This window comes from Mesocricetus auratus, unplaced genomic scaffold (genome assembly GCF_017639785.1).
Source record: "Mesocricetus auratus isolate SY011 unplaced genomic scaffold, BCM_Maur_2.0 Super-Scaffold_4256, whole genome shotgun sequence".
In the NCBI taxonomy this organism is placed as follows: Eukaryota; Metazoa; Chordata; class Mammalia; order Rodentia; family Cricetidae; genus Mesocricetus; species Mesocricetus auratus.
Window position 1 is genome coordinate 101,291,584 of NW_024429182.1, and position 24,550 is coordinate 101,316,133.

The following is a 24,550-nucleotide window of genomic DNA, read 5'->3' on the forward strand; positions in this document are numbered from 1 at the left end:
TCTCTCTCTCTCTCTCTCTCTCTCTCTCTCTCTCTCTCTCTCTCTCTCTCTCTCTCTCTCTCTCTCTCTCTCTCTCTCTCTCTCTCTCTCTCTCTCTCTCTCTCTCTCTCTCTCTCTCTCTCTCTCTCTCTCTCTCTCTCTCTCTCTCTCTCTCTCTCTCTCTCTCTCTCTCTCTCTCTCTCTCTCTCTCTCTCTCTCTCTCTCTCTCTCTCTCTCTCTCTCTCTCTCTCTCTCTCTCTCTCTCTCTCTCTCTCTCTCTCTCTCTCTCTCTCTCTCTCTCTCTCTCTCTCTCTCTCTCTCTCTCTCTCTCTCTCTCTGAGTTTTCTGAAGCCTCCAAGTTGCTAAGTAGATTAACACCGAATGGTCACTGATTGTGTGACCATTTATTCTTTCTGAAGAACTAAGCTTCACAGTTAGAGAGACTACAGATTTTATGATCTTTAGCTAGAGAATTTGTTTAATCAATACGACCCCAGTCAGCTTCCCTGGTAATCCCCCAGCCTCTGTATCACCCTTTACTGTGCAGGCACTGCTGTTTCCTCTACCACCCAGAAAGTGCCTGATTTCACCCCATCTCATTAGTAGTTGGATGGGAGAAAGTGACTGTCAGCTGCTTGCATGTAAATCCAACAACTGTGGAAGTTAAAGCAAGAAAGTACAAAATCAAGGCCCGACTGAGCTACAGAGCAAGTTTAAGGGTAGCCAGGACAGCTTACTGAATCTACATACATGAGGACCTAAGTCCAATTTTCAGAAATGCAAAAAGATAACCTATTTTACTATCTTGTGTGCAATGCAATATTAATACCACAATGTATTTGTCATTCATTATTGGCACACACCCAAGAGTAGATTCCAGACACTCCTTTTTCAGCTTTCTCCCATTATTTATCTTGTACTTGTAGAAGGTATAAAAATGTGGCCTCATCATTTCATTATGTTGGGTGCTTTAGGGAAAGACTTCTTTCTGGAACCGCTAAGTTCTCCTATACATACATTGTCACATTTTCAAAGTTTTACAGGCAATCGAGATGATTTTGTGGGTGAAGGAACAAGCCTGAGTTTAATTCCCAGGACCCATATGGCAGAAGGTAACCAACATCTGTAACCTGTTCTCTGACCTCCACTGTGTGTGTGTGTGTGTGTGTGTGTGTGTGTGTATACGCGCACATGTGAACACATACAAACACAATAAATAAATGTCATGAAAAGATTGATTTTCTTTAACTTGTCTTTAATATTTTACTTGGAACTGAATTTGAGACCCAAGCAAAATTTAACTTTAAGCATACAGTGAAATAGAACAAACTACTGCCAACAACAGTTACAAGGGCTTCAGTGCTAGCTACTCCTCTCTGACATAGATTAAAAGGACATCCCAGCAAAGGGAACATGAGGCACTTATGCTGTGCTATAGTAAGAGCCTGGCACTCACTAAAAGCAAGAGCAGGCCAGTGCAGGGTGACTGGTAAGGGGTGAGGTCAAGGAGGTGGCAAGTAGCCAGAACATGAATAGCCTTCCCTGTACTCCACAATAAGGAATAAATGGTCTTATTTGTTACTCCAAACATCCCATTTGTTTGAAATACTTAACACTGTACTCTTAGTTTTTCTCCTATTTACTTGGCCTGTCTTTTCTTTTTACATGCTTATTCTACCTGTTCATTAAATACTAACATTCATGGTATGTACTCACTCATAAGTTGGTATTAGCTGTAAAATAAAGGTTGACCGTATTACAATCCACAGATCCAGAGAAACTAAGTAAGAAGGAGGGCTCATGAGAAGATGCAAGGATCCCCTTGGGAAGGGGAAATAGACATGATCGATCAGGTTGCAGGGGGGAACAGATGGGGAGAGTACTGAAAGAGATTACTGAAGGGGGGTATGTTTTGGGGTCAGGCAAAAACCCGCCACAAAGGAATTTCCTAGGAATCTACAAGGAAGACCCCAGCTAAAAGTCCTAGCAATAGTGGATACATAGCCTGAACTGCCCATCTCCTGTGACTAGTTTGGTGCCAAGCTGAATTGGCATCAGAGAGGCTTCATCCATCAACTGATGGAAACAGATGCAGACGCACAGCCAGACATTAGGCAGAGTTCAAGGAATCCTGCAGAAGAGTGGGAAGAAGGATTGTAGGAGCCAGAAAGGTCAAGGACACCATAAGAAAACTCACAGAATCAACTAACCTGGGCTCATAGAGACCAAATCAACAAACCAGGGAGCCTGCATGGGACTGACCTAGGTACTCTGCATATATGTGACAGTTGTGTAGGTTGGTCCTCTTGTGGGACTCCTAATAGTGGGAACAGGGCCTGTCTCTGACTCTTTTATTGGCTTTTGGGAACCTATTACTCATACTGGGTCACCTTGCCCCGCCTTAATACATGGGGAGGTACTTATTGAAACTTGATATGCCATGTTTTGTTGCTATCACAAGAGACTGGCTCTTTCCTAAACAGAAGTGGAGGAGGAGTGGATTGGGGGATGGGAACAGAGGGAGAGGGAGGGACTGGGAGAAGAGGAGGGAGGGGAAACCGTGACTAGGATGTAAAATAAATAAACAAATTGAAAAATAAATACTAACATTCACCAATGCTTATCCCTAAACCTTCTCCTTTGCTGTACTGACACTCAAACTTAGGGCTCCAGGCATATTAGGTAAGACCTCTACTGCTAAACTTTACTCCCAGTTCTAGACTTTCTCTCTTCTCACCTTGTCCCTCTATGATCTTCCTCAGTCAACAATTCTAATTCACAATCCTACACTCTCTTTCTGGGTCTTTTCTCTAAGGTTCAGATGCAGATACCCATCAATTTAACCAACTGTTTCCTTGTCCCAACTTGAACTCATTCCTCTCCTGAATTTGCAGTTTGTCTTCAGTGTTCTCCAAACATCCCAGGTCAATCCTAATATGAGCTTTAGTAACACCATGAATTGCTGTTCACAGTGGCCTTTTAAAATCTAATTTTTACATATAGTACAGTGGCCATCTGATACTCATTTTTATGAGATTTCAAATTTTGTGACAGATTGTATTTTTATTTTAATTTAAAAATTTCTTATCTTATGTGTATGGGTATTGTGCCTGCAAGTGTGTGTGTGTGTTTGTGTATGTCTGTGTACCATGGATATGCCTGGTACTGAGGAAGTCAGAATAGGGCATTGAATTCCCTGAGACTGCCACTGAATTAGATGCAGGTGCTGGGAAATGAATGTGGGTCCTCTGGAAGAGCAGCAAGTATTCTTAACTGTTAAGCTATCTTTCCAGCCTCCCTCCCCCCCATCTTTTGTTTTTATACTTATTAGATTTTACTCTTAATTGTTGTTAATTATGGTATCCCTCAGTTCCTGGTTATTTGTCAAATGAACAAGATAACTTTATATGAAATATGCTAATCTCCGTCAAGAGAATTTTGAAAGGCATTGAGATGGGATGATGGCAGGAGAGTAAGACGTTAAGCTAATTGCTCTAAACTGCTCCTTTCTGAAATAGCTGTTCTCAGAAGCATTGGAAGACACCCGCTAATAGTCACCATCCACAGCTGTTTCTGACTTGCCTTTTCCCCACCAGCACCTACCTATCATCTCCAGGACGGCCATTCCCTGTTCTTCATATTTGCTCTTTTTCTTTACCCCAAATCCCTTCTTGTGGTCCTGACAGTTAGTCAGGACATCTTTGCCTTCCATTTTAGGACACAAGAAAATGTAAGACAAGGCTGGGGAGATGGCTTAATGTTGTGTAAGCATGAGGACCTGGGTCCTGATCTCTAGTGTCCACATAAAAGCTGGGTTTGATCTCTGTGAGTTCCAGGCCAGCCTGGTCCACACAGTGAGTTCCAGGACAAGGACTGTTTCACAGAGAAACCCTGTCTCAAAAACAAAACAAAACAACCAAACCAACCAAACAAACAAAAACAAGCAAACAAATAAAATGTTCCAGAAATATAATCCAGTCTCAATAAAGGAATTCTCAAAACAACAAAAGCATTTCTATCATAAGTCATGAGCTAAACCTGCCTTTTAAATGTGAAAAGAGGCTTGCTGGGGTTTTGCATATACTCCCAAGTTATAGAGATTGATGTAATTCCACATCTGCTTATCTATTCTATCCACCTGTTTCAAATGGTACAATGTTGTGTTTTATTTATTTCTTTTGCTTTTTTTCAGGATCCAATATATCATGGGAGTTATAAACCAATATCTATGCAAACTTATTTGTTATTAGCTTTTGCTCATGAGCTAGAAGAAAAAAAAACAACGAACCAGTTTCTTCACTAGCATTTTTTTTTTAAAAAGAGCAAAGATGAAGCCCCTCACTGCCCTGTTCTTAAAGATCTCTTATATCTGCACGTATGGTGCCCAGAGGTCAGAAGGCATTGGAACCCTCTGGAACTGGAGTTACAGAGTCACCATGTGGGTCCTGGGAAATAAATGGAATCCTCTTCAAGAACAGCAAATGCTCTTAGACACCGAACCATCTCTGCAGCACCCTTTATTTTATTTTAGTAAAGAAAACTTACTATACTTCCCGCAACATTTCTACTAGGGCCCATCAGGCAGTCTATAGAATAATTCCCTTAAAACAAATATAATACTTGTGAAGACAGATATTTAATGCGTTCATAGTTATGGACTTTAGGATGACCATAAATCCTTATTTGGCCAGAACCTGTTTCATGCCAACTAACCTGGAATGATCACCAGTGCTTCTTTTAGTCCCTCTCACCATTGCTGGTCACATAAAAGAGACTAGTTACTTCAGAATGCTGGCTGCCAGTTTTTCTAAAGTTGTTTAGATACTCCATCTGCCCCAATCCATCCTTAAGTCTGTCAGGTAGGTTTCAGTGTACAGAAAAAAAACATGTTTTGATTTTTAAAAGAATACAACAAAAGTTTTAAGTTAACACAAACAGAAATTCACACTTATGTGAAAATGATAAATAGAAATCCATTTTTAATGTCTTTTTTATTTTTAAGTTTAAATTAGAAACAAGGTTGCTTCACATGTCAATCCCTCTCTCTTCCCTCCCACCAGGCCCCCCACCCTCCTCCCCCAACCCTCACTCCTTTCCCCAGGAACGGTGAGGCCTTCCATGGGGTGTATCCATAGTCTATCATTTCATCCAGGGAAGTGCCTAGGCCCTCCCACAAGAGTCCAGGCTGAGAGAGCATCTCTCATTGTGCAATGGGCACCTAAAGTCCATTTGTATGCCAAGAATAAATACTGATCTACTATCCAAGGCCCCATAGACTGCCTAGGTCTCCTCACTGATACCCACATTCAGGGGGTCTGGATCAGTCCCATGCTGGATTCCCAGCCATCAGTCTGGGGTTCAAGAGCTCCCCCTTGTTCAGGTCAGCTATTTCTGTGGGTTAAACCAGCACAGTCTTGACCTCTATGATCATCAGTCCTCCCTCTCTGTCACTGGGTTCCTTGAGTTCAGCTCAGTGTTTAGTCATTGGTGTCTGTCATTGGTTGAAAATATTTCAGTACATCACTGGGCGGTGGTGGCGCACGCCTTTAATCCCAGCACTCGGGAGGCAGAGGCAGGCGGATCTCTGTGAGTTCGAGGCTGGGCTGGACCGACAGCCTCCAAAACAATACAGAAAAACCCTGTCTCGTAAAACCAAAAAAAAATTTTTTTCAGTAGATCAACAGAATAGTATTTGAAGCTTTTAAAACTTATTTATTTACCTATTTATTTAGTTTTTCAAGACAGGATTTCTCTGTGTAGCTTTGACTGTCCTGGAACTCCCTGTGTAGACCAGGCTGGTCTCAAACTCACAGAGATTCACCTGCCTCTGCCTTCCAAGTGCTGGGATTAAAGGAGTGTACCACCACTACCTGGCGATTTTTTTTATTATGTATGTGTGTGCCCGTATGTAGGTTATGTGCACATGAGAGTTAGTGTCTGCAAGGGCCAGAAGTATTGGATCCCCTAGAAGTCACAGGCAGTTATGAGACACCTGACAGGGATGCTGGGAATCAAACCTGGGTCCTATTCATGAGCAGTACATGCTCTAATTGCCTAGCCATCTCTCTGATCTCATATTCCAAGGCTCTCTGCACCCAAGACAGGGTTTTTCTGTGTAGATCCAGCTGTCCTGGGACTCCCTTTGCAGACTAGGCTGGTCTTGAACTCACAGATATCTGATTGCCTCTGTCTCCTGAGTGCTGGGATTAAAGTTATGCTCCACCGCTGTCTGACCAAGTTTTACATGTATTTTATGGTATAGATTTCCCAAGATTTTAGCTAATTTTTTTCCAACTAGAAAACACTGATGAGCTAAGCCAAGAGCACAGAAGCAATCACGTTTACAAATCACAGCAGCCAAGACATGCAGAACACTGTCAAGGGCTTCCCTTGGTACTGAACAACCACCATCACCTGTCATGAAATCATATCGAGCTATTTCTTCACCCAACAAATATTTAATCACAATACTATCTACTATGAAATACACAAAATGTATCATACCTTGCCTTTACTGTGAAAGGGAGCTTATAGACAAGCAGGGAAGATCATAGTCCTACCTACTACCTACCTACCCACTACCTACCTACCTACCTACCCACTACCTACCTACCTACCCACTACCTACCTACCTACCTACCTACCCACTACCTACCTACCTACCTACCTACCTACCCACTACCTACCTACCCACTACCTACCTACCTACCTACCTACCCACTACCTACCTACCCACTACCTACCTACCTACCTACCCACTACCTACCTACCTACCTACCCACTACCTACCTACCTACCTACCCACTACCTACCTACCTACTACCTACCTACCTACTACCTACCTACCTACGTACCTACGACCTACCTACCACATACCTACCCACTACCTACCTACCTACCCACTACCTACCTACCCACTACCTACCTACCCACTACCTACCTACCTACCTACCCACTACCTACCTACCTACCCACTACCTACCTACCTACTACCTACCTACCTACCCACTACCTACCTACCTACCTACCCACTACCTACCTACCTACCTACCCACTACCTACCTACCTACCCACTACCTACCTACCTACCTACCACCTACCTACCTACTACCTACCTACATACCCACTACCTACCTACCCACTACCTACCTACCTACCCACTACCTACCTACCTACCCACCTACCTATTACCTACCTACCCACTACCTACCTACCTACTACCTACCTACCCACTACCTACCTACCCACTACCTACCTACCTACTACCTACCTACGTACCTACGACCTACCTACCCACTACCTACCTACCTACCCACTACCTACCTACCCACTACCTACCTACCTACCTACCTACCCACTACCTACCTACCTACCTACTACCTACCTACCTACCCACTACCTACCTACCTACCTACCTACCCACTACCTACCTACCTACCCACTACCTACCTACCTACTACCTACCTACCTACCCACTACCTACCTACCTACCCACTACCTACCTACCTACTACCTACCTACGTACCTACTACCTACCTACTACCTACCTACCTACCTACCTACTACCTACTTACCTACTACCTACCTACCTACCCACTACCTACCTACCTACCTACCTACTACCTACCTACCTAAGTACTACCTACCTACCTACTACCTACCTACCTACTACCTACCTACCTACCTAGGTTTTTTGAGACAGGGTTTCTCTGTATTTTTGGGGGAGCTGTCCTGGAACTTGCTCTGTAGACTAGGCTGGCCTCGAACACACAGAGATCCACCTGCCTCTGTCTCCCGAGTGCTGGGGCTAATGGAGTGTGCCACCAACACTTGGCTACAAAGGTCTTTTTTAAAAATTTGGGAGAAAAATCTTTATAATAAAAAAAAATCTGTACACGCATGCACGCACTCACGCACACACGCCATAGTGCAGAGGTGGAGGTCATACCTTGTTTGAGACAGGTTGGATTTCTCTTTGTTGTTCATGGCTGGCATTGTGTACACCAGGCTAGCTGGGCTAAACCTTCTAGGGATGTCTCTTGTTAGCATCCTATCTTCTTGGGATTATAGATGCCTGCACTACTATGTCTATCTGTCTTACAAACATGGATTTGAACTTAGGCTTGTGTAGTAAGCACTTTATCCACTGAGTCATGTCTCTAATTCAATCTTTGTAATCTTTTGGATAGAATTCCCAACACATGAATCACTTAAGACAAAAACTGATATATAACAACAAAACCAAAACCAGTCTTGGCCATCAAAATATACCACCTTAATATTATAAAATACAGGCAAACTGGGGAAAATAGTATTCATAGATGAAAAAGGGCTTAAATACAAAGCATACAAAGAGCTCTCACAACTCAAAGAATAAAACAACAAACTAATCAAAACAGGAAAAAGAACTGAAAAAAACAGTTTGCAAATTAAGGAATACAAATGGAAAAAACGGAAGAAAAACTAAATAACATTAGTCACAACAAATATTCAAATTAAAACTACAAGAAAAGGCTGGACAGTAGTGGCACATGCCTTTAATCCCAGCACTTGGGAGGCAGAGGCAAGCGGATCTCTGTGAGTTCAAGACCAGCCTGATCTATAAGAGCGAGTTCCAGTACAGCTTCCAAAATAATACAGAGAAACCCTGTTTCGAAAAACAAAAACAAAAAACAAAACAAAACAAAAACCCTACTGACTCACTAGAACTGCTTAAAATTTAACCATTGAAAACATTTTTTCCCTTAGATATAGAGATCTATCTCCTACTGCTGCTAGAATGTTCATGACTTCAGAAATTGCCTGGAAGCTTTTCATGAAACTAAGCATAACTTTATCATATGGGCCTAAGTATTTGTCAAAGAGATACAAAACTCTATTGTCATTATTTAGATAGTGTGGTGTTCTGAATGAGAATGGCCTCCATAGGCTCATATATTGAATGCTTTGTCCTCAACTAGTACAACTGTTTGGAAAGGATTATGAGGTATGGTGTTCAGAGCAGGGATCCTTAGAAGTTTTTCTTGTCCTGGGCGCCCCCACCCTGTCCATCTCTGGTTTCTGGCTGCCATGTGAACAAAGCTGTGGGATATTATGATGTGGAATTTCATGGGGCGGTAGGGGAGGCAGAGGGTACCAGGGGGTTGGCTAGGTCAGTATAAACTCTGACACCAAAGCCTGGTGACCTGATTCAATCGCTAGAACCAATAGGAGAGAACTGACTCCACACAGCTGTCCTCTGACCACACGCGTATATCATTTTGTCTCACTATTATTATTTTTCAGAGGACCTGGGTTTGCTTTTCAGCACCTACACAGTGGCTGACAGCTGTCTGTAACTCCAGTTTCAGGGAATCCACTGCCCTCTTCTAACCTCTGAGGGTACTGCAAAACATCCACACATAAAACAAAAGGGGAGAGGGAGGGGAGAGAGGAGGTGAAGAGAGGGAGAGATGGGCAGAATGAATTAAATGAATTAGCAATCAGCCTAACTAACTACAGATGTGTTTTGATTTACACTATAGTTAACTTCCAATAAAATCATCCTTTAAAATATCTCAAGTTAAAAATGCAGTTAGGATGGGGCAGGGCCTAGGCTCTGCCCCAAATGATATGACAGACTTTGATGATCCCCCATGGAAGGCCTCTCTTGCTTCCTGGGAACTCCAGTCTATTCTGTTGTAAAAAAATGACTTGAAATTTACCTGCCAGCTGTTTCTTCCTGGTCACATTACTTTCACTAGTTCTTTGTGTCAACCTATCCTCCAGAGAGGTCCCAACTGTCAGTCTAGCCACCAGCAGAGCACCTAACAAGTCAGTGTCCACACTGTCACAAGTGCTTGGTTTTGCTTGGTACCCAACTAATTTTCACAACAGCTCTAAAAGAGAGTTGTTACAATTTGCTTTTATAGATGAGAAAGTGGAGGCCAGACATTAAGCTTATGACATAAATATGTAAAAAAGACAGGATTCCAATTTAACTCTGACTGCTTTACTTTAGCTAATAGGACCATTTATTTGATTGACAGGACCAGTGCTTTTGGCAAGGATAACATTATTTTGGGAACCCTCTTCATATCGTCCTTCATGTCCAACAGTTACCTACCATTTAGGTGAATATTAAAACCATTGTTGAATAAATGGATAAGCCATTTTATTTTCAGAGGAAAGCTAGGGAGGTAAAAAAATTTCAAAATGACAAAAATTCTGTTCCCAATCTAACTTAAATGCACAACACACACACAGATTTTCTTTCTCCTAAAAAAATTAACTAAAACTACCTGAGCACTTTGAACAAGATTATACAATAATTGAAAGAAGTAACAATATTCTTTGCTTTTGATAGATCTAATCACTGTCCAATACTGTTCTGACTACTAAGGATTAATTTGATGTCTCCCTAGTTAGCTGATCAGTAGCTGCTTCTAGACAGCGCCAACAGGCATTGTATTTTATGAACAGTAATTTTTATGTCTATTGACCCTCAGAGGATGGACTTGAGGGTGTGTGTGTGTGCCCTCAAAGGATGGACTTGAGGGTGTGTGTGTGTGTGTGTGTGTGTGTGTGTGTGTGTGTGTGTGTGTGTGTGTGTGTGTGTGTGTGTGTACAGAGGCCAGAAGTCAACTACAGGTGTCATTCCTTAAGTGCCAACCATTCTGTTTTCTTGAGATGATCTCTCCCTAACCCAGAGCTCACCAAGGAGGGAGCTAATGATCCCTAAGGATCTACTTGTCTTTGCTAGTCTAGTGCTAGAATTGCAATCACACACCACTACCCCGTCTTGCTTACACACACACACACACACGCACACACACACACACACGCACACACACACACACACACACACACACACACTGGGAACTGAACTTGTATCTTTGTGCTTGCATGGCAAATACTTTTTTGTTTTTGGAGACAGTGTTTCTCTATAGCTTTGGAGGCTGTCCTGGAACCCACTTAGTAGTCTAGGCTGGCCTTGAATTCACAGAGAATCACCTGTCTCTGCCACCCAAATTCTGGGATTAAAGCTGTGTACCACCACCAGGCACAAATACTTTATTGACTGTGCCATTTACCTAGCACAAAGGGATGCATTTTATATGTTGAATTATGACTATATATATATACATATATATATATAGTGCTCTTTTATAAAATCACCTGTCCTGTCTTCCCTATGTTAAATATATTCAGAGTCTTCAACTACTTGTTTAGCCTACCCTAGCCTTCATTATCCTAGCAATTCTCCTATAAGCAGACAGAACACAAAGACATGACTTAGTATGTGTACCAGGGACTGACATTAGGGTTCAAACTGAAGATCTGAGAAGCAAAGCAGACAAGCTACCAAAGATCTCAATGTGGCTGGGGACTAACTGCCCAAGACTGACTACTGAATGCCCTGGTCCTATCTTATATACCTCTCTAGTGCTTCTACTAAAGGCATGAGCTCTGTTTCTCGTTTTAGACTGATTCACTCTCATGTAGCCCTGGGTGGCCTTGAACTTACAGAGATTCATCTGCCTCTGTCTCCAGTGTGTGCTATCCCTGCCCAGCTTCTATGGCTCTGGCTAGCTTTGCAATCTGATCTTCAGTGGCTTTACTAGATCATAAAAAATATATCACCACACATATTATGTTAATAATAGATTCAAAGTATCTCGAAGTTGATAAAGGAATAGGACAGAGAAGCTACACAATTTTCTAGCTTTCAATGATTTGACTAAGCATAATTCATTCAATAATACATCTATCATAACAATAGATATTCCAGAGCCAAGTGGGGAAAACACGTACAGCAATCTAAAGATTATATATTATAAATGCTCTATAATAATGGGGAGAAAATTAACTGAACTTCTCTGGCTTTAAGAATACAAAAGCAAAGCATTATATCAAATATAAAAGTCATAACCATTAAATACAGATGTCATTTTAAGGTGTATCTTCACATAAACACTGAGATAACATTTCCTCAAAATAAATTAAACCCAGGCAAGGTAAAATTCCCTTGATATCTGTTCTTGTGCTTAGGACAATCATTTTAAATAATGGCTATCATACTTACAACTCCTTATTTAGTGCATATCTTACTCTCTGGAGTTCATGGGGTAATAAATATTTGTACATCTTTGTAGCCACGAACCTAGATCTTGTGCTTTACATACAGTTTTCAAGAAATGCTAAACTGACTAAATGTGTATAAATGAACAAAGTTCAGAAAAATATGAAATGGATGAATGCTGTGCAGCAATCTTTATACACTGTAAAAGTGCATTGCTCTCATTGCTAATAAAAAGCTGATTGGCTGATAGCTGGGCAGGAAGAGATTGGGTGAGAATTCTGGGAGGAAGAAGGGCGGAGTAAGAGGAGTTGCTGGCAGATTGCACAGTGAGCTGGAGGTGAATGTGCTATGCTAACAAAGGCATTGCCATGTGGCTAAACATTGATAAGAAATATGGGTTAATTTAAGTGTAAGAGTTAACTAGTAACAAGTCTGAGCTATCGACAGAGCTTATATTATTATATAATATATTACTTATATTATAAGTAATATAAGCCTCTATGTGGTAATTTGGGAATCAGCTCTGGGACAGGAAACATCCACTTACAGATGAAGACCAAGGAAGTCATATGAGCAGATAGGAAGACAGGTTCACACTCAGTTACAAGGGGAACCTGGGTTGAGTTCCGTTCCGATGCCAACAGTCTTACCACAGGAGGGTGGAGCACAGCTCAGGAGCTCACTGTAAGACCTGATGAAATGACCTGAGGATGGTTCATACCCGTCACAAAACAGATTCACCAAAGTTGAATGAAATCACTGCAAAGCCCAAGCTGATTTCCCCCTCAAAATGGAAACAGATTTTTCATTGATTATAGTGATATTAAATGCTATTTTTAAAATCTTAAAAAGAAGAAAGGCTAAAGGAAAGAAATAAAATACCACCTGGAGGCTGGCACAACTGTTCAGGTGGAGGTGCTTGCTGCACAAGCCTGGCTAACTGGGCTCAGTCTTGGGAACCCACAACAAGTTGGGTGGAGAGAAATGACTGCAAAGTGGCACTCTGACCTTTACTCCTCTATCATGCACACATATGCAATAGTAAAAATGTAAAAACTGACATTCAAAACATGCATTTAACCATGTGAGTGAGGGAAGTAAGCCCAGGAAAAGTGCCCAGGCTTCGAAACAATAAAAAGATGTCCTTCAGTGGGTGAAACAGATAAACACTATTATATATGAACACTAGAATATGGCTCAACATTAAAAAGTAGTGAGGTATCAAGTAATGAAAAGACACAGAGGAACTCAATGCATATTATTAAGTAAAAGAAGTCACTCTGAAAAGGCTCCATATTGTATGACTCCAAATGCATGCGGTTATAGAAAAGGGAAAACTATGGAGACACAAAGCAAACTAACAGGAGAATTTTCACAGCAGGGCAGCTATTCTGTATACTATAATGGTGGGTACATGTGTCAAAAGGCATGAAATGTACAACACTAAGAATGAACTCTCATGTGAACAATGGACTTCAGGTGATAATGACATGTCAGTGTAGATTTATCAAAGGGAGGGACAATAGTAAAAATGGTAAACAAGCCTAAAAACAAAAGAAAAAAATGAGACATCCTGTAGTATCAGATGATACGAAAGTACTTACAGGAAAAGAGACACAAAAAAAGGCACAAAAAGATTCAATCTGTATTGAGTTTCCATAATTAAAGTAGTTTAAGTAATTAAGTAGATAAAACAATATTGAGTAACTCAAATATTCCTGAGTCTATTCTAATATAAATGACAGACTAAAAAAGTGACCAAACCTTCCATATAGAATTTCAGATATCCCCTCCCCAAAGGAGCTTTGGTTAATACCATTTCCTATACCCCAGGTCCCCACCCAAGTGAGGGTACCCTTAGTGACTCCCTTATAAAGAACAAAGCAGAGAAAGGGGAATGCAGCCCATCTTCAGTGGAGACATCTGACAACTCCTACTGTAACAGTGCAGTCTACACCACCACACAGACTACGTGTACCCCCTAGGACGATGTAATGAGAACAGCACTTCACCTCCGCACTATTCTTTCCAAAACCAACTTGGAGGAATCAGGCCTAATCTAGAGAAAAACATCAGACAACTGAGGTTAGGTTTACATTCTACAGGCCACACAAAGACTGGGAAACAGCTGAGAAGAGACTTGGGAACAAGACAACTGCCTTTCAGATATCTTGAACTGAATCCTGGAAAAAGAAGATATTAATAGAGAAACTAGTAAAATCCAAATAAAGCCTGGACTCTGCTTAACAGTTGTTCACTAACATTGCGCATTTTAACAAATGCATCACAGTAATGGAAGATTTGGGGGAATGGCAAAGGGGCAGATGGAAATGGCAGCACACTTGTCTATACCTCCAGAAAACAAAATGAAAAACCTTGAAAAAAGAGTCATAAACTCATTAGACTCACAGAGGTTCTTTGGAAAATGCCAGCCTTCTAAATTTAACTAATTTATGCCTTTTATAGTCAGTCTTTTAAATAAAATTAAGCAAAATACAAAGCTAAGAGAAAGAATACTAAAAATTTCTTATTAGGGTAAATCACAAAACATGATGTACTATGTATTAATAGTTCAAGAACTACGCATACTTAACTAGGAACATTTGCATGACATTATTAGACACACATAAATTTAATACCTAATATTCCTTCATTAAGTTTCATCGTACATTGTATTTTATAGATCACTGTACTGAGAAAGAGGCATGTTTATTACATTAGTGGTCTTATAATACAGACACAAATGTTTGGTACACATCCTACACATGATCCTTGAGGAGGAGATATCATCTTGTCTCCACTGGTAGAGGTTAAAGAAATTAGTACCGTTTGGTTTGTTTTGAGGCTTCAAACTTGCTCTATAGGTAAGACTGATCTTGAACTACTGGTCCTTTCTCCACCTTCTAAATGCTGGGGTTACAGGCATGTGCCTAGCCTGGAAGGTTATTTATAAGGCTCATCTATATCTTGGATATAATAAACAGCTTTTAAAAAGTAATGTCTTTTCAATGCAATATGGAAATAAAGAACAGTGCAAAGGTTATCACTGAAGAGCATGCCCTTGCTCTATTATTTCTTTACTGTGAAAGAAGTATCTTACATTATGAGGAGTTACACACAAATTTGTACATTTTGTCCTCTATAGTATCCAATAATTTCAGAAATAATATCAGAAGTTAGGGTTTATTGGTCTGTAGGACATCAAGCAGTTTATAGTTAATATAGACTTCTTAATTGGCCAGTTGATAAGACTATCTATGGCCGTGTGGTGGTGGCACACACCTTCAATCCCAACACTTGGGAGGCTGGAATTAAATTCAAGGTTAGGCTGTTCTACACGGTCAGTTCTAGGACACTCTAAATAAACAAACAAACAAACAAACAAACAAACAAACTAGGTCTTGAAAAACCAAAAAAAAAAAAAAAAACCAAAGAAATTAGTTATAGAAATACAGAAAGGAGACTAAGGAAGGACTCTAAAGAGTCTGTTGTCCAATCTTTTCTTTAAGAAAAGGGAGTAGGAAGTTGGGTCCACAGGGATACACAAACTTTCCAAAGGTCTGACAGTGATAGAAATATACTCAATTTAACTTAGAAGACTTGCTAGTGGATTCCCAGTGTCGTGTGTTAATTTCCTTTTTAAAAATCAACTGCTGGTGGTTTGGAGAGAGGGCTCAATGGGTAAGAGTGATTGCTGCTCTTATAGAGAGAGGGCTCAATGGGTAAGAGTGATTGCTGCTCTTATAGAACACCTAAGTTCACTTCCCAGTTGGAAGCTCACAAGTGCCTACAACTCCAGTTCTATGGGATCCAATGCCCTCTTCCGGACACAGACACACAGGAATGCACACACATGCACATACACACACACACACACACACACACACACACACACACACACACACACACACAAACTAATTACTGAGCAAAAATGTTTCCTACTTTTTTGTTTTGATTTTTGAGACAGGGTTCCTGTGTAGCTTTGGAGCCTGTTTTGGAACTTGTTCTGTAGACCAGATTGTTCTTAAACTCATGGAGATCCTCCTACCTCTGCTTCCCGAGTGCTGGGATTAAAGGCATGTGCCACCACTGCCCCACCTACTTTTTTCCCCCAAGTGAAATGAGCTAGTATCTGGCTCAGGCATAAACTGTGAGCAGTTGGTACTTCCATGCATATGGTTAATTACTTTGGAATTTTGATTGCATGGTTAGGATTTAAGCAAGAATAATTAGGAATAAAAAAATACAAATTCACATTTTTACTAAAATGTTACACTTTTACTAAAAACAGAAGTCTAGATGCATGTGATTTTACTTGGAAAACATTTGGATATCTCCTTTGTCTTTTCTTCTTAGATTATTTATTTTATATGTATGAGTGTCTTGCCTGCATGTGTGTATGTGTACTATGTGCATACTTGGTACTGTCAGAGGCCAGAAGAGGATGTTTGATTCCCTGGAACTCGACTTACACACAGTTGTGAGCCACTAAGTGGGTGCTGGAAACCAAACCCAGGTCCTCTTCAAGAGTAACAAATACTCTTAACCACCGAGCCATCTCTCTAGCATCTCACTTGGACATTTTCCCAATTGTGCATTAAATCTACTTTTGGTACACTAATGATAAGAGTAACTTCAGCTTTTAGGTTTGAGCAGTTTCCTTTGGCCCCAAATCACAGCCAGCATACATAAGAAAAAAATAAAATTTGTACCCTGACATCACTTCTAGGTGAAGTTGTCCTGAGACAGTTAAGAAAGCAGGAACATTGAAGAAATTCTCCTCAGGTACCTTTATTTTTCTTGAAGGCTGTAAAAAAAAAAAAACAAAAAACACAAGTCACAAAAAGCTATTATACATCTTGCATGCTTTTTACAATTACATACATATGATCCATAGCTAAAAACAATATTTCAATTGAGCCTGTGTAAGGACTATTCCTTCTCACTAAAAGAATTGCATATTCCTAAACCAGAGCATACCACTGTAGGCATTCTAACTGCAAAGGAACTTACCATGTAATTTCAAAACACAATAACCACAGGACATAGCACTTTTGGTTTTGTTTTTTGCTTTTCAAGACAGGGTTTTTCTGTGTAATAGCCCTAGCTGTCCTGTAGATCAAGCTGGCCTTGAACTCACAGAGATCTTCTTGTCTCTGTCTCCCAAGTGCTGGGATTAAAGGGCATGTGCCACCATTGACCGGCAGGGCATAGCATTTTTTCATGAATTTTTTTCCCTAAAAAGTAATTCTGATTAAGGGTAAACAAAGGCAAGAGATGTTTTGTGAATTAAAAACATTAAATAATGCAGTTCACATGACCTCTTTAACTTTGACCTACAATTAAGACCTAATTTTCTCATGGGAGTAGCCTATAGAACAGTGGTTCTCAACCTGTGGGTTGTTGGGTGACCCTTTCACAGGGGTTGCCTAAGACCAGAGGAAAACACAGAACAGATATTTACATTATGATTTGTAACAAAAGCAAAATTACAGTTATGAAATAGCAACAAAAATAATTTTGTGGTGGGGGGTTACCACAACATGAGGAACTGTATTTTGGGGTCAATTACATAAACATATATGGAAAATGAACTCATGCAATCATTTACAAGCTTCAGTAGCACACATCTGTTTCCAGCTACCCAATAATAATCATATATTATTTATGATTTATTAAAGCTTGCCTGAGTTTCAGAAAGCAAAGCTAGCCACAATCTATAGAGGTTAGACAGAGGTGACACACCTTTAATCCCAGAAGCCATACTAGTTAGCCAGGCAGTGGTGGTACACACCTTTAATCACAGGACTCAGGATTAAGAGGTAGAAGGATCTCTGTTAGTTCAAGGCCTCACTGACTACATGAAATTGATCCAGCCCTAAAAGAAACAGCTCACACAAAGGTGATCTCAGCACTTGGGATCACACGCCTTTAATCCCAGCACTAGGGAAGTGGAGACAGGAGTGATATACCTGGACAGAGAAAGGAATAAAAGGCAGCATGAGACAGAAACTGAGAGCTTTTTGCCTCTGAGGATTTGTGGAGACAGGATTGCCATTTCAGCTTGGTAGAGATAAGATCTATGAGCATGGCTGTTTGCTTATCTGACCCTCAGCTTGAAGCCCAATACCTGTCTCTGGGTTTTTTATTTTTCATGTTACACAAGGCTGAGGCAAGAGGATGGCTTGTACCCATGAATTTAGTGTAGCTGGGAAAGCAAAGCCTAGCCTCAAGAGTGGAAAAAAAAAAGAGTAATTCTGAACCTCACAAGTACAAAATCCACTGCCCCAAGGTTATAAATTTACAACTCTATTACTAGTAACTGACATACTGATAGATGAATCTGTGAACATCAAAGTTAAGGAATTTTATTCAATAAAGCAAAGACAGACAAAACTAACAAAGGAATGTTGGATTAAGAAAAACAATATTTGCAGCATGTAAAATCATTAAGTGCTAGTGGTAGAGAGATGGCTTAGAGTGGTTAAGATAGAAAGGGCCTGCATTTGGTTCCCAGAACCCCAGAACCGACATCAGACAGCTCAAAACCATCTGTAACTTCAGCTTCCAGAGGCTCAATGACCTCTTCTGGCCTCCGTGCGCACCAGGTACACACATAACATATATTCACACAGATTTACATACATACACATTAGTGAAAAATAAAATAAATCTTTAAAATTAGTAAGTGATCAATGGGCAGAAGATATAAAGTATCTCCTGCCTGGAAAACAAGAAAGAAAATAATCTTCCTAACAGGAAAGTAAATTTACAGAAAAGTATGGTTAAATGGCTAAGATATATGTGAAGAAGTTCTCAAGCTGAGCAAGAAACTTAAAACAGCAAATTACAAGAAGGGATGCTAAGAATACTTGACAGATACCAGACTGCTAAAAAAAATAAGAAAGTTGTATTTAAAAAAGTTCTATCTCCGGGTGGTGGTGGTGGTGGTGGTGGTGGTGGTGGTGGTGTACACCTTTAATTCCAGCACTCAGGAGGCAGAGGCAGGAGGATCTCTGGTCTACAGAGAGAGAGTTCCAGGACAGGCTCCAGAGCTATAGAGAAACCCTGTCTTGAAAAACCAAAAGTTATATCACGTACAGGTAAAAATTCAGTGTGGCAGGCAGAACTCTAGGAGGTCCTTATGACTCCCAGATCCTGGTTATTTTCAAATACCCATCCAGTTACTGATGTAAATTGATTTTATAAATTCAATTGAAGCTCTGTATTAAGCAGTTTAAAGATCCAGAGTTTATCTGGGTATACCAAACTAGTCACATGAGCACTTTAAAAGTCTGATGAAGCTTTCCCTGCTGGCTTCAGGGTTCAGATCTGTAAGATGAGGATGTGATATCATGCTGTGCTTGCAGGCAGAGACACATGAAAAGGCCTGAGATCAGTCTCTAGAAGCTTAGGGCAACCTGGGCAAGAGCTGCAAGGAAACAGAGGCTGGGCACTACAAATGCAAGGAACTGATTCTATGAGTAAAAGGAGCATCCAGAAGACAGGTTCCGGATGAAACCAGTCTGCTGAGACCTTGATTTCAGTCTTGTCACATTCCAGCTATGCCATTCTGGACTTCTGATACAGAAGTTTAAGATAAATACTACAGGTTAAGTCACTAATCTTATAATTTCTTATAAAGCAATAGAAACCTATTTCATAAGAAACAGAAACCAAAGCTGGGTGGTAGTGCTTCACACCTTTAATCCCAGCACTCAGGAGGCAGAGAGGCAGGTGGATCTCTCCAAGTTCGTGACCAGCCTGTACTACAGAGGGAGTTCCGGGACAGCTAAGGCTACACAGACAAACCCTGTCTTGAAAAACAAAAAAAAAAAAAATAGAATAAAATAAAAAAGGAAAAGGAAGAAACAAATGCTGGCACAGTATAAACAATTACTGCTAATTCTATAGAACTTGTAAAAACACTTGCTGCCAAGTGTAATGAGCTCAATCCCTGGAACCCACATGGTGAAAGAGAGAACTGACTCCTACAAGCACAGGCACACACATAACAAATAAATAAATGTTAAAAACAAACCAAGAACCTTAGGTGGAATTTTTAGAAAGTGAGCATGTCTGGATACTAATGAAGTCCTTACTGAGTCACCCAGTGGTATACTGTCTCAAAGGAACTTAAGCCTCTCCCCAGGCTCTTGCTTCTTCAGGGATACTAAGGAACTCTGGGTCACAGACTGCTGAAAATACTACTGTTCATTTTAATAGCCCAGGGTGGAAGTGGATGAGCCATGCAATTCACAGAAAACGACTCAGAGGATATTGGTCAAGCACCCTGAAAAGCCTATCAAGATCATCACATACCTAGAACAAAGGTCAAAATCCAGAACACTGACAACACAGAATGCTGGAGAAGATGGGAAATAGCAGACTCTCATTTACTATTAATGGAAAGGCAAAATGGCAGCTACTTTGTAACACACTTAGTTTCTTACAAAACAAACAGATTCTCACCATGAATCAGTGATTGTGTCCCTTTGTATTTATCCAAAAGAGCTGAAAACTTCTGTCCATATTAAAAAGAAAATTGTATAGGGATGTTTACAGCAGCATTATGCATAGCTGCCAAAACTGGGAAGCAACTAAGACATCTTCCAGAAGGTGAATAAGCTGCAATAAACTCAGAGGATGGAATACTATTCAGGGCTCAAAGAAATGAACTATCAGTCCTGGGCCAGACTGAGATGAACTTTAACCCACTTCTACAAGTAAAAGATGCCAATCTGAAAAGGCTGCATATCAGCTATTTCAACTAAGTCAAGTACCTCACAATTATGTTTTAGTCAACAAAAGACTACATGTACAATGGTAGTCCCCTGAGACTGTAACAGGCTGGGCATGTTAGCTCATGTCTATAATCCCAGCTAAGGATGCTAAGAAATGGGAGTGTAAGACCAATCTTGGCTCAGAGTGAATGTTAAGATAGCCAGAACTATAAGAGACTTGTCTTACTGCTGTGCTACGATATCATGACCAAGGTAACTTACAAGAGAAGGCATATAACTTGGGGCTCACTGTTTCAGTGGGTTAGAGTCCATGACCCTCATATGGAGGAGCATGGCAGAAGCAATAGAACTGGAACAGCACCTGAGACTTACATCTTATTCACAGCAAGTTGGAGAGGGAAGACACATGCAAGCATGTCAATGAACAAGCTAACTAGGAATGCTGTGGGCTTTTGAAACCTCAAAGCCCACCCCCAGTGACACACAGACATACCGATACAGACAGACAGACAGACAGACAGACAGACAGACAGACACACACACACACACACACACACACACACCTGAAAACATAGATCCTACAGTGAAAGGACTTCATTAGTGGGGAAGAATATTCATGATGTATTTTCTTACATGGAAATCTCTGATAAAAACAAAAACCCGAACAACAAGAAACCAAAGATACCAGGTAAGCCACAAGTATATTTCAGGAAAGACCGGCTCAGGAAGAGCCTCAGGCAGGTCTTCAGTAGGGAGCCAGAAGTGGTTACTGTCATAGGAGATGCCTCAAGACCTTCCTACTAGACTATAATAATGTTTCTAAAAAATATACATACATACATATATACATACATACATACACACACACACACACACACACACACACACACACACACACACACACACACACACACAGAAACAGTCCTCTATCAAGTTCAAATTATTTTATAAGGGAGACTTTCTCTACAATCTTCCAGGATTCTAATGTCATCTACTCATATGAATGATTAACCATGTGATTCAGACATATGCCACCTAATTAATACCTATTACTTTTTAGTCTATTTTATAGATTGAGTTTCAGTGTAAGATTTTATTTGGACAAGACCTTTGGGTAAAAACATGAAACTAACACAACAAATAATTTCTTTTTAAAGCCTACTCAGTGATCCAACCAACTTATCCTGGTCATATAAAAGCTATTAGAGCAATTTCGTTTAATTTAGCCTTTATCACATACAACAGGGGGGGGGGAAAAGCTTTTCAAGGTTATTCTGCCATTTAAAAAATAGTGTACATAGAGACAGGAAACCAAGAATCACCAAACATTTAAAAAGGTGTAGAACCAGTGTTTTGTTTTTTCCTTTTTTTTTTTTTTTTTAATCATCAAGGTGTAAACCCCTCTGCTTCTTTAAGGAATTCCAAGAAAATCTTAAACAAATATTTTGAATTGCCTCCCAGTTATCTGTTCTCAGAGCAGAACAAATATAGCTGAGTAGTTTCAGTCTCGAGGGATTGAAAGAAAAACCCACACAAGTCAGCTGTCTGCATGTAAACCAGGCAGCAAGGAGAGAGCAAGCGCAGTGAGCTAGCACTGGAAAAGAACAGTCAACGGGGCAGAGCTTACTGAGCTCCACAGCCTCCCAAGTGCTCGCACGCCACTTCCCTCCCTCCCTCTGCCTCCCCGTCTTCTGTTTTGGTGCCTCTCCCTCACTTCTGTTTACTCGAAATCCCAGAGTGGAAAAGATGAGAATAAAATGAGTAAATAAGCAGCATGCCACAGAAACCTGAAAGGCCTAAAGTCAAAACTGCATCCTGATGCCCTGTCTATTCTAATCTGTAATTTCAGGATCATGAAGGAAATGGAAAAATACTACCCACCTGTATGCTCCACACTCGTGTGTGTGTGTGTGTGTGTGTGTGTGTGTGTGTCTGAGGGCTTCTGAAGAGGCTAAAATTTCATGTTACAGATATAATAAAGAATCAAAAGACCTGAGCTAGATATGACTTAGCAACCAACGCTTAAAAATGGGAACAGTAAGTGTTTAGGTCAAATGTCTGCTGCACACATCCAGTTTTGAGTAAGATCAGTACTAGAATTCAGGTTCTTGGGCTCCAGTACTGATAATTCAGGTTGCTCCTATATGGTTTGTTTTTCGGCAGAGCGGAGCTGAAGGTATAGTATGGTAGCAAAAAGCATAGTATAGAACTCTCCGCCACCTCCACCTGTGTGTTGTATTTATGTGTCTCTGTGCCTGTGCCTTCCTCAATCACTTGCCCAGTCAGGGTGTCTGACTATACTGGAGTCCACTGGCTAGCTGGATATCTAGGAAGCCCTCAGGATCTTCCTCCCTCCATTACCTCTAATATGTGGGTTACAGGTAGGCACATTAGCACACTCAGTTCTTTACACCAGTGCTGAGGATCTGAACTCAGGTCCTTATGCTTGTACAGCAAGCCATTTCCCCAGCACCAAAGTACAGAATTCCAATCACATAAAACAAAAGGACAAACTTTGCTATACAGTCTCCAAGGATTTGCAGTTTGGTAACAGAGAAAAGTTTCCTATCAAGCTTTCTCTTAAAAAGGCTGCTAGAATTGCTAAAGAAATTGTTCTGACAAGTCCTTAGAGTGCACTATAGAAATAAAATGAAACCCAATGGAAACAGGAGCAGCAATAAACTGCATTTCACTTTGTTAGGCACGTTACCAACGAGACCTTTTACTACCTAACCATTCCCAGGGTGTCCAGTTTCTTTCCATGGTTTTGTTTTGTTTTTTCCTCGAGACAGGGTTTCTCTGCATTGTTTTAGAGGCTGTCCTGGAACTCACTCTGTAGACCAGGCTGGCCTCCACCTGCCTCTCGAGTGCTGGGATTAAAGGCGTGCCCACCAAAGCTAGGCCTTTCTTTCCAGGTTTTTCATTGCTACAAATGAGTGTCTTGGTACACACTGAGTATCTAAAGTAAAAATAATCTTCCTTAACATGAGCTTTATTAGCATTACAAAACACCCATTCTCAGTCCTGAGAAAAGTTTCCTCCTAGCAACTAACTGCTGTACAGGAAAGGAAGTTGTGAGTTCCTACTGTTTGTAAACTGCCTGCTTTCCTGCTGAACATCAGGGAAAGAACAAGAAAAATAAAAGAAAGGGCCTGTTACCCTGCTGAAGATCAGACTATGAGGTTGGGAAAAAAAAAAAGCAAATTAAGAAAAGAAGGGCTTCTCAAGCCAGGAGGTGGTGGCACACGCCTTTAATCCTAGCACTCAGGAGGCAGAGGCAGGCGAATCTTTGTGAGTTCGAGACCAGCCTGGTCTATAAGAGCTACTAATTTCAGACAGCCTCCAAAGTCAAAGAGAAACCCTGTCTTGAAAAACCAAAAGAGTGTCTCTCTTTTCTTTTTTTTAAGGGAGAATCAATGTGAATGAAAAAATAAAAATAAAAGGAAAGTACAGGACTGCTCCTAGGTATGGTGAAGGAGAAAGTTTATTATAGATATGTGGGACAGCATAGCCAGAGGCAGGGACATCTGGGAGAGCCCAGAGTGGATATGACCCTGAGCCATGTGGGGGTGGGGGAGCCAGAGACAGGAGTGCCAAACCAACAGGCAAGGAGGGTAAAGGGTAGATGAAAAAGACCAGGTAAGCAAAATGGCTGGATTACATAGGGAAGGGCAACCCAGCCCCCAGCTGGAGAATTTTAGGGTAGGGAGTGGGGTATGCCAGTCAGCAGATCTCTGTAACATGCAGGGACTAAGGGATGCTGGGA

The 24,550-nt window shown here is 40.8% G+C and overlaps 1 protein-coding gene across 1 annotated transcript in view; it reads right to left on the reverse strand.

The window, feature by feature from the left end:
• The window catches only part of Nars2 (asparaginyl-tRNA synthetase 2, mitochondrial), an 86,575-nt gene that overhangs the window by 38,661 nt on the left and 23,364 nt on the right, over window positions 1-24,550 (reverse strand). The window contains exon 6 of the mRNA XM_040728351.1: window positions 16,753-16,847. Coding sequence (XP_040584285.1) covers window positions 16,753-16,847 — 95 coding nt within the window. The remainder of the gene's footprint in view (window positions 1-16,752; window positions 16,848-24,550) is intronic.